The following is an 11,990-nucleotide window of genomic DNA, read 5'->3' as shown; positions in this document are numbered from 1 at the left end:
AATGTCAGAAGATTAATAATACTACGGATGTTGCCAAGGAACAAGACTGACCTAAAATTACAAAAGTATAAAACACAAAAATATAACATGCTACAAGGGGAAATTAGTACATAAGTACATTAAAAAATTTTTACAATAAATAAAGATTGCACTGTAATTGGCATTTAAAGTACTGTATGCAGAATATAGTATAAATAAACCAAAAAAACAAAATAATGTTGGTTTCCCCATGACTTTGGTATGGGAATATTATAAGCTAGTACAGGATACTGCATCTTAGACAGCACAGACCAAGCACAAAACAGCTATGATCAAGAAAAACCAAGTAGCAAAAATATACAAAAACAGAAGTAAGGGGATACACTGTGTCTGTTGCACCCTTTTGGAATATATTTGCACCTCCAACTCTTAAATGTCCCTGAGGTACTTAAACATTATGGACTTCATATAAATAATCCAATGACTTTGGGTTAAAATTGATTATCTCATGACTCAAAATAAACATGCAAGAGTAACACTTTGTACTCCAATAGCACCTGTTGATAAAGGATCTCAAAGCACTTACAAACATTAGAATCCCCATTTTATTTTATTTTATTTTTAATGCATGGGAAAACTGAGGCACAGAGAGGTAAAGTGACGTGTTTAGGTCACGCAGCAAGTTAGTGACAGATCCAGGGATAGAATTTAGGCTTCTCGACCCCCCAAAACCCTGTGCTTACTGCCAAATACCATTCCCTCTCAACACATGGCCAGGCCAACTCCACAGAAATAGGAACTACAAAGTTAGACATCTTTCTTTTGGGGCTTTTGCAATTTTCATCTGCTGACAGATTAACTGTATTATGTGCATTGACAAATTAAGGTATTGAAATTCAATCTCTTCATTGATACCTCAAAGAACAGCCTAAGGGTAAATCTTTCAAAAATAATGAGCTGATGTGTAAGAAGATTGCTCACAATTAGTGTGAATCATGGACAATGGGCAGAGGCACTAAACTGTCACCAGTTTTTGTCATATAATTCTGGTCAAACATAACAGAATATAATAACTCTAGTGATTAGATTAGAAGTAGTTATATACAAAGACAAACAAACAAGTTAAAGCAGCTTTAAAAATAGCTGAATAAGGAACAACTAACTATTGCACAATGCCCTCTTAAAGTTACGGCTATGAATCGACGTGGTAAAATCTACAATGCTCTATAACTTATAGGTGCATTCTGGTTACTTGATTTCTTATACAGGCAGCTCATAGTGTTAAAAATCATAAGAAATACAGACTATTAAAATATTTTAGATTGATGTACATACACATTTTGATTTAAATGAGCTAAATGCAGTTAAATAAGTGATTGACAAAACAGAACTTGTTTAGGGCAACCATCTTTAGTGAACACATCTTCTGTATGTTTTTGATACTGTGTGTAATATTCTGTCAACACCGTAATTCTAGTCCTGTAACTACACACACTGTGATTCATGTTTACAGATATAGACAATCAAGACGTAAGAAGTGACCAGTGAATATAAATTACTAAATTGTAACATATAAAAAAAAAATCAAAGGCTTGCAAAAAGACATCAGTGAGAACAGAATTAAAGGCAAATCTGAAAATGTGAAAGAAAACATATAAAAGCTAGCTTTTGGTATCTGGTTTGCTTTTCTTCTTCTTCTTCCCTTTTTTTTTTAAATCCAGTTTAGCCTCTTCCTAGTTTTGCATTTCAAAAAGGTGCACCGAAACACTGATATTTTTTCCTAGCTAATCTGTAAAACAAGAGAAGTATATAAATCAAAGAACAAAAGGGCTTAAAAGGGGGAGTATCTGAATAAATGTGTGTATTAAAATGTGTAGTATTAATGCAATTCATACCTCTAGTTTTGTTGGGTTTGTTTACTTCATTAAAAAGTACTGTAATATAAAGGCAAATAAAATGGACAGAGTTGCAAAGCCAACCACAATGAGGGCTGCAAATTGTTCATCAGTAGGCATCATGCTCTTCATTTTGGGATCATCTAAGCTCCCCATGTCCCCTGTAAGCATGACCTCATTTCGTTGCAGTACAAAAGCCACCGAGGGGCTGAAAGCTCCGCTTAGCTCCTGAGAGGTGTCTAAACAGCGACGACATGCACAAACGCGGAACCTGTAGTCTGTGTTGGTCTGGAGACCTGAGATTTGGAATGTGGCGTCCTCTCCCTTGTACACCTTCAAAAAAGGAAAAGAACTGGTCAATTAATTTGTAACAATATTGTAGCCTCTAAAAAGGTATTTCCTGCAATCCATTAAAAAACAAGGCAATCCAATCTACTTCAAATAAAACAATAAAAAATTGAGTGAGTATGACTTTGACAGGAGATGGGGCACTGACTGGAGATGCAGCTGGCATTTAAGTACCAAAGATGCATCTAGCTAAATTTTAGTAATGATAATTTCCACTACTAAATTAGAAGATGATGTAATACTTAGAAATGACTTGCTTCTTCCATCGTTACTGCTTGATGTAGCAGTTTATTATTTTTTTGCTCAGTAGTTAGCGCTCCACTGTTTATCTCACTTTATCCATTTTCCGTTTGATGGACATTGGGGTTGTTTTCAGTTTGGGGCTATTTTATATTGCTATGAACATTCTTGTACAAATCTTTGAGGACCTAAGTTTTTATATTTCTTGGGTAAATTCCTAGCACTGAAGTGCTGGGCTATAAAGTATTAAAAGGTCTATATTTAACTTTCACGAGAAACAGTTTTCTCAGACGACTATCATTTTTACACTTCCACCAGCAAATTATGAGTTCCAGTTGCTCTATATCCTCACCAACATTTGTTATGGTCAGTCTTTTGAGTTTTATCCATTCTAGTGGATATAAATGAGACCTCATTTGCACGTCCCTAATGTGTAAGGAGGCTGAGCACCTTTTCATATGCTTACTGGGCACTCATATATCTTCATTTGTAAACAAATTTTTAAAAATTTGTTTGACTTTTAATTATCAATGTGTATGACATCTTTGTGCAATGTGGATACAAACCCTTTGTTGGATATATGTGTTGTGAATATTTTCTCCCAGTTTTGTGGATTCCTAATTGTTCATGAAGCAGAATTTTTTCTAATGCACTTCAATTTATCATAAACATTTAAATAATTCAGAGGTCTACTTGTTTTGAGTGTATAAACAGCCTGCTTTCCTGTTAAGGATCTGGGATGTTTTCTTCCCCTTTAACATAATCACCACAAGGTTTACTATACAGGGACTTGAAAACTACAAGTTAATTTAGACAAATATTATCACCCTTTGAGTTGACTGGAACTAACAGGAGTCTTTGGGGCTGTGTGGGGTGGGAATGGTTTTCACAAGGTTCTTCTATCAAAGTGACCCTGATTTTTAAAAATGTAGAGAAAATGATAGATTAAAATTACTTAAAATTTTACAGTTTATTAATTAGATCCCATGAACAGAGACAGGGAAAAACTAGCTGGAACTACACCACATTAAAAAGAGAGTTGGCTGATGAATAATTTAAAAAGAAAGTAAAATTAATTTAACCCTTTCTGTAAGAAAGTACAGGTACTTTACACCAAGTACCTGTAAAGTGGTTAAAACAGCATGGTACGTAACAACAGCACAGAAAGAATTAGCTATTACTGATAATACTACTTAGAATCTAGGAACAACCCCAAATATACTCTTAAAACACAGCAATTAAAAGTGACAGATATGGGCATCTTCAACCTAAAGACATAATAGTAATCCTAAATAGAATCAATACGCCATTTTAGTAAAAGCTGTCAGTTTTGACCATTAATGTAAATCTTCTAGAAAACAAAAAGTATTTCCAAGGGTCTCCACACTTTGAAACACTCACCAGCTACAGAGAGCTGCCGAGAATCTACAAAGTTTCTACATATTTCTGAGGTTTTGTGTGCAAACTTCTACCAAGAAGCAGCACATTCCACCAATGAATACAAACGCACTGCTCAGGACTTAGCGCTGGGCAAACTGAAAGACAGCAAAAGTTTGGAAAAGGGACCAGAATGCCACAGTTTACCTTTTTTAAAGATTCCTCTCCCTCATTTTTAGACTTTACCAGTAGGCTTTGTCTTATTATTGTGCTTTTGTTCAGTGTCTAAGCCCCAGAAAGCTAATTCTGTTTGCTGCTTATATTTTTTTGGATTTACTACTGCTTTTGCTATTCCTTTGTTAAGATCTGAAGCACGTTCCTCCTGGTGAGTTATCCTGTTTCTGTAAAGACTGTGACATGTGCCTTAGCAACTAGCATTAGAGAGCTGAGTTAGAGCAACTAAGAATGAACAAGCTTAAAAAAAACCCTGGTGATGCTGAGAAACCACTCCTTTCTCACAATGAGTCTAAATGAATGTTTTAAGATGAGTTTGTTGTCATGGTAATGACTACAACTCATGGCCAGCTTGTCAAAAGCCCAGACTACTACTGTCTCTCCATGAATCGGTTCCAAATACGTGGGTGGTCTCAGGAAAAAACAATCATGTACAGTTTTTCTTTAAACAGAATAGATTTTAATTGTGAGGTCTCTTTACTTTGTTAAATCTTAAATGCTCAAAAGTCATTGTTCGGTGAGACAAGCCTTTTCTTGGAAACTGCATATCATTCCTTCTATGACTGGTCCCCACAATCTATGGAACTAGTACACAGTTTGATAAAGCAGGTCCCATCACATTGGGCATGTGAACTTTGGTTTCCCTACTTGCAACATTCCAGATACACAATTCTTTCTGATACTATCTGGTGGTGCTAAGTGAAAGTTGGAATGTTTATCAAGTTGGAGGAAAGCTGCCAATAAAACGTAGTTAGGTGCAAGGTTTTCTGATATGCCTATTTCTTTAATTCCTTTTAAAAATTGTATTGTGGCAAAATATATAACAAAGTTTGTGACTCTAACCATTTTTAAGCATGCAAATTGGTGGTATTAATTACATTCACAATATCCATTTCTGAACTTTTTCCATCACCCCAAAAACTGTACCTATAAGCAATAACTCTCCATTGTCCCATCTCCCCAGTCTCTGGGAACCTCTAATCTACTTTCTGCATCTATGATTTCTATGTATTCTAGATATTTCGTATAAGTGGAATCGTATAATATTTGTAATTTTGTGTCTGGCTTCTTTCATACAGCATAATGTTTGCAAGATTCATCCATGTTGTAGCACGTATTAGACCCTCATTCTTTTTAAGGGCTGAATACTATTCTGTTGTACGCTGATAGCACATTGTTTATCCATTCGTTATTCGACACTTGGATTGTTTCCACCTTTTGGCTATTGTGAATAATGCCACAATGAACATTACTGACAGGTATCTTTTTGCATCCTTCCTTTCAGTTCTTTTGAATATATACGTAGGGCTGAAATTGTAAAGTCATATGGTAATTTTGTTTACCTTTTGAAGGAACTGCAGAACTGTTTTCAACAGCAGCTGTACCAGTTTCCTTTCCCATCAACAATGAATGAATATTCCTATTTTTCTACATCCTCTCCAACATGTTATTTTCTGATTTTTAAATAATAGCCATGTTAGTAGGTGTGAAGTGGCATCTTATGATTTTGATTTGCAATTCTCTAATGACTAATGATATAGACCATTTTTTCATGTGCTTACTGGTAATTTATATATCTTCTTTGGAGAAATGTCTATTCAAGTCCTCTGTTCATTTTTTTTAAAAAGATTTATTTTTCTCTCCCCTTCCTCCCCTACCCCTGTTGTCTGTTCTCTGTGTCTATCTGCTGCGTGTTCTTCTTTGTCCACTTCTGTTGTTGTCAGCGGCACAGGAATCTGTGTTTCTTTTTATTGCGTCATGTTGTTGTGTCAGCTCTCCGTGTGCGGTGCCATTCTTGGGCAGGCTGAACTTTCTTTCCTGCTGGGTGGCTCTCCTTACGGGGCGCACTCCTTGCGCGTAGGGCTCCCCTCCCCCGTGGCACAGCACTCCTTGCGTGCATCAGTACTGTGCGTGGGCCAGCTCCACAAGGGTCAAGGAGGCCTGGGGCTTGAACTGCAGACCTCCCGTGTAGTAGACAAACGCCCTAACCACTGGGCCAAGTCTGCTTCCCATCCTTTGTTCATTTTTAAATTGGATTTTTTTAAATTGTTGGGTTACAGGAGTTCTTTATATCATCAATTATTTTGGAGGCCCCACCTCTTGAAATATCTGTTAAGCACTATCGAAGAGTGCAATGTTATAGCTCTTCCTTTCCTCTGGGCAACCCCAGGCAACAGGGTCTGGTCTATGGGAGGCACTAGTCTTTCCAAGTATAATACCTGAATTAACATCCCACGTCTAAGTCCTTGCTCTGCACTTATTAGGTTTGTGATCTTGAGTAAGTAACCTAATATCTTTTGAGCCTTAGTTTTCCTCATCTTTAAAATGGGGATAATAGGAATGTCTTACCTAATTCCTAGGGGAATTCAGGATGAATGAGAAAATGTATGCCAGAAGTGCTTTGGGAAATGAATATGCTGTAGATAAATCCTTGATCAACTTTAATCTAATTCAATCCTCATAAATACTATGTCAGGTAAATATCATTACTTCTGTTTTAGAAATAAAGAAACAGAGGGCAATTAATTTCCTAAGAACTTAATGTTATAATGAGTACCTACTTATAACTTAATACCTAAGCTCACCACGAGAACTGCCCCAACTCCACTTGTTCTTCCCTTTCAGCAGTGATGCCATCACACCTGTCCTCTTAGACCTCATGTACCGACCACAGTATGTCTCCAGGTTCAGTTCTCTTGGGCCCTACCTTTGTCTTCACCAAAGCCCTACCATCTCACTGGTGCTTCCATTAAACATTTTCCAGATCACCCTCATCTTAGGTCTGGCTGCCTCACAAAGGAAAGAATTGCCTTTCCTTTATGGTGTCAAAACCACTTATCTAGCTCCATCTATCTCCACAGATTTTCTAGAGACTTTTGGAAAGTAGATGTGAAGGTACTTTTATATCTGCTTAAATGATTTATATGGTTTCCAGAATTTGCAATGGATAGGTCCTTTTAAGAAAGTTGGCCTAAGTACCAGCTGATGATGTAACTAGAAAATGACCTGGAATAAAAGGGTCAACTCGGACCAGCAGAATATCTCAGTCTCCATATAATACCAGGAGTTAAAAATGCTTTTTGACCTGAATAAAAGGGGGAAATGGAAAAGGACAAATGAGTATATATGGCTATGAGTCTCCAAAAAGAGCTGGGAGGTTATCAGAGGGGTTGCCCTTATGCACACCTCAGCAGAGTCCCAGAGACAGATAAAGTAGATACAACCCCAGGTATTGGTTCTTCTGAGGGCTACAGAGACCACAGGTTCTATGGTCATGGCAGATGGAGTTCAGTGCCATGTCAGTGGGCCCTACTTTGGAGTTTGTACTTCTGTGTGATGGAGCTGGACCTAGATGTGATCTTTGTCCACAAGCCTCTCCTGTTATTTTTACCAGATCTGCTGGGGTTTAGTGTATACCCAGGGGACCCGAATCTCTGGACTGACCATGTGATAGCCAGGCCTGAGACTTGCAACTCCTATACTCTGGTTTATTGGACTTACCCCACTCAGCTAACATGGAGGTGAAGAAGGTCAACGACCATACCAGGGAGCCAAGTGTGCCTAAACTAAAAGGAGGAGAATTGCATCCAGCATCCATGTGGAATCTAAGCCCCCCTCTTGATATAGATGTGAAGTGGACACAACCATTCAAGGTGCGCAGGATGGAGGAATAGAGTATGGATTAGAGTGAACTTACTGATATTCTATTCATGAACTGTTGTGATTAGTAATTGAGAAAAATGTGGCATTGGTGTGGAGAAAGTGGCCATGGTGGCTGCTGGGGGTAGGGATTGGGAGGAGGAGATGTGATGTGGGGGCATTTTCGGGGGTTGGGGTTGTCCTGGGTGGTGCTGCAGGGACAGTTACCAGACACTGTATGTCCTCCCATGGCCCACTGGGTGGACTGTGGGAAAGTGTGGGCTATGGTGTGGACCACTGACCATGAGGTGCAGCAGTGCTCAGAGATGTATTCACCAAGTGCAATGAATGTCTCATGATGATGGAGGAGGTTGTTGTTATGGGGGGAGGAACGGGGGGAGGTAAATGGGGACCTCATTTTTTGAATGTAACATTAAAAAATAAAGATAGAAGAAACTTAAAAAAAGTTGGCCTGAAAATTATTTAATTTCTCAAAAATCCAATTAGGAGATACTTGAACAGAGACTTCATATAGGAATTTTAATAGAACTTTTCAACTCTAACTCCTTAGAGTGAAGATTTCTGAAATTATGATTGGAAAGCAGAGAAATGCTACTTTTCTTGTACCATTAGACAAATGGCTTAGTGAAAGAAAAATGAATACTGAATTGAAGGGAACTTCTTTAATGACAAGTCCAATCAAAAGTTAGGCTTTAATTTATAAATACTTAAAACTTTTTTTTAAGCTATTCTTGTTACTTTAATTGGAATTGCTGTCTTCTTTCAGAAGCATCTTCTTTTTAAATATTAAGAGAAGTAAATATATCAATTGTGGGACTGTATTCTATTATCTCCATAGCAACCAGTACCATGACTTGAACCAAGTATATGCTCAGTAAATGCTCTCTAATTAGAACCCTCAGATATTCAAAGTAGATATTATACCAGTGTTTGAGAGGTTACTTACCAGAAACAAGTAAATGTGAACACTGCAAAAAATGGAATCATTAACAATAATTACATCATTATCAGTATAGTATACTGACAGAAAATACGGAGTTTCTGATATATTTTAGAAATGAATATTCAACAGTGCTTGATTTTTAACATTGACCTTTTGTATTAATTCTTAGCAATGGAAAAAATTAAATGAATCCCATTTAATAATAACTGATTTGTTTTCTAAATAATCACAGCCACAAAACTGACACAATTTTTTGTGATAACTCATTACACTATTCAATTAGCCTGGGAATACTAAGTTTCTATACATACTATCATGAAAAACCATATGCCTACGGATCAAGAATAGCCAAGACATTCCCAAAGAGGAACAGGGAGAGTGAGGGGATGGCGGTGGGGTGCATGGTCCTACCCAAACAGATTTCCAGACATGCTATGAAGTTATACTAATGAAGACAGTGTTACACTGGCACAGAGATGGAGAAGTTAACCAGTGAAGCAGAATCAGAGGCCAAAAATGAAGTAAATGAGAGCCAAGACCGTAGGCAGGCTCAGGGCAGAGGGAACCACTGGCAGTACTGGATCAAGGACAGAGCCCTGGATGGAGTTAGCTGTTGGCTTGAATTCTAGCTCTGCTACCTACCACCTGTGTGACCTTGCCTCACTGGTAAAATGGGCATAATAGACTTCAACTCTCTGGCTTATTACAGCATACTCTGTTAACTGAACTATTTTGAATCCTATATGTTAATAACTACTCCCAAGATGTGAAATTGTATTTCTTTTTTGAGGTGGGGGAAGAAACCTGTGTAAAATGCCTTCATGGTAGCATTTTGAAGTATTTTAAAATAGTGCTCAAACAAAAAATATGCAAAGAATTTTTACAACTATTCCAAATACTAAAATTTTTCAATGGTCTTTTAGCTCTATAAATATGTAAGTGTGGGTGTGAGCATGCAAGTTCACAGCTTGTCTCCTCTAGGTCTGATTACAATGTCCTTAGGCCGCCAAGCTCACATGGGTCAACATGTACAGCCAGTCCTATGTTAAAGGAAAGAAGTGAAGATTGTTCCAAGGAAACATGACAAATTTTCAAGTTCAAAGAAAGTGTGATGGGCTTTAAAATGAAATTAAATGTCACTCAAATTTTTAAAAGTGTTTGGTTGAATATATTACGATAACCAATGATATTTTATATAACTAAATGAAAATATTATTTAGTCATTACACTGGCAAATCTATATTAGGAATAAACTGACAGATATTTGAAACAAAAATATGAATTCAAAAGCCCTAGATACCATTAAAAAGCCAAAATCACTAACAACTGTTCATTGAAGGTGCCAGGCTTTGGCAGATAAGAAACGAACCCCCTCACACAGTGAGGATAAAATACCTAATCTTATAGGATTATTGGTAAGATTATATGGGATAACATATAGCAAACCTCCTGAACAGTCCCTGGCATGTTGTTGGCATTTAAGAAATGGCAGCACAGTAACACATTATGTAAAAAGCACTAAACTGCTAATCTTGACCTTCCTGCAGGCATCATGTACAACACTCAAGGACCAACACTGATGTCAGGGAGACTTGGGGCCCACAGCATATAGGATTTGCAAGGATACACTGAAGGGGAGTTCTGGCCTGGTGTCTACAGTGTGTCTACAGTGGGTGCTTACAACTCAGCAGTACTTAGGCACTGATCGTGCCATGGAAACCTAAAGCCATCAGACCCACTGCACAGCTGTGTCTCTACTGAGGTGACTTTTCACTGGACTGTGCAGAGCTCCACGCCAGGGCAGCAGACTGTGTCCCATACCTTTTGTTTTCATTAATTTTGACAGGGGCACCATTATGAGCTCTTCCACCTCCCTCAACCTAATTTATAAGGCATAGCTGTACTTAAGATTTTCTTTATTGAAGTAAGCAATCACAATATCACAATATGCACAGAAGCAATATTTTTTTGCAATGACTATTTCTGGTCTTGATTTGATGAGCAATATATTTTACAGTAATTTTGACATATTCATTCCAAAATGGGAAGACTTAAAGTAATATCCAGATAACAAAAATGAAGAATCTATGACCCTTAGAATAATATGCCACATAGTTGAAATCCTTTCAAATAACAGAGAACCTTTTGGGGAGGATTGCTGAGAAAAGTGCATGCTGGACTTCTTGAGGGCTCTGTCTGGGTCAACACCTGCACCTCTTTATTAATGCCCCTTCCTCCAAGAACCAGAAAGTGAGACCTAATGTACAAAGCATTATTTACTTACTCAGTGCCTTCTCATGACTGCACAGATCTGATACTCACAGTAACTTGCTGAGTTAGAGGATTATTATCCTTACTCTTACCTACTGTTAGAGAGCCGAGGCTCAGCGAGGTGAATTAATCCCCCAGTTCCACATGACTGTTGCAGGCAGACTGGCCCCATGTCCCTGGCTCAACAGGAAAGCCCCTGAGCCATAGCCCTACCCTGCTGAGGGCACACAGCTGGGCAGGCATCCTTACCCCGGAGCAGAAGAGAACAGGCAAGAGTCCTAGTACCTAACTGCTTCCAGGGCGTATGTGCTTTTCACCTCGATGGGCCTATGAGCAATCAGGCACTGACTATGCTAGTCTTTGTTATAGGCCAGTGGCACCCTTCATGGTACAAAGCACTTCAATGAACCAGAGGTCCTATATCTGGACTCCCTGAAATTGAACATAAATGTTATCTTCTATAAATTTTAAGTGGATGTATGGATGGGCATTTTTCTGGGGTGAGGAATCATGGCCTTGATCAGATATTTAAAGGGGCCTGTTTGAAAAAATTAATATTATGATGGCTTTAAAATATCTAAATCTTGACCTGTTCTTATTTCCCTTTGAATCTGACTACGTACATAAACATTTTAAAAAAGCTGTGCAATGAAGACTATCCTAGACTCCTTGTTTAAATTTCTGTGTTAGGGAATAGAGGTGTGAGTCTTGAAAAGATACAGAGGCTCCAGGACATGCTGTAGGCTGAAGACTTCAAACTGCTGTGCAGAGAGGAACTTTCCTCATGGTACTTTAGGAAGGTATCAAAACACAGAGAATCAATACACATCCCAACCCCATACTCTAAAAATATTACAAGATAAATTAATAGAGAGATGCTATTAAGTAAAATGTGCACCCTACAGATTTTTAGAGGATTCTAATTTTTTTTTTCTTAATGGAATAAAGCTGAGCACTAAGAACATTAGTAATTTGTTAAAATTTTTAAACTGCCAGTAGGTAATAATTTCTTGCAATGTGATGGTACTTTTCTCATCTTCAAT

The 11,990-nt window shown here is 37.8% G+C and overlaps 1 protein-coding gene across 24 annotated transcripts in view; it reads right to left on the bottom strand.

The window, feature by feature from the left end:
- Positions 1-566: 566 nt before the first annotated feature.
- Positions 567-11,990, bottom strand: part of FNDC3B (fibronectin type III domain containing 3B) — a 366,392-nt gene continuing 354,968 nt past the window's right edge. For 15 of the 24 annotated variants that reach the window (XM_058295311.2, XM_058295324.2, XM_058295309.2 and 12 more), the window contains one exon: positions 567-2,207. In XM_058295311.2, coding sequence (XP_058151294.1) covers positions 1,896-2,207 — 312 coding nt within the window. In that variant the 3' untranslated portion in view covers positions 567-1,895. The remainder of the gene's footprint in view (positions 2,208-11,990) is intronic. The other 9 variants (XM_058295312.2, XM_058295320.2, XM_058295302.2 and 6 more) reach the window with 1 other exon arrangement.

This window comes from Dasypus novemcinctus, chromosome 4, assembly GCF_030445035.2.
Source record: "Dasypus novemcinctus isolate mDasNov1 chromosome 4, mDasNov1.1.hap2, whole genome shotgun sequence".
Taxonomy (NCBI): domain Eukaryota; kingdom Metazoa; phylum Chordata; class Mammalia; order Cingulata; family Dasypodidae; genus Dasypus; species Dasypus novemcinctus.
The sequence above is the reverse complement of the archived record's forward strand: the minus strand, read 5'-3'. Positions and strand labels throughout refer to the sequence as shown.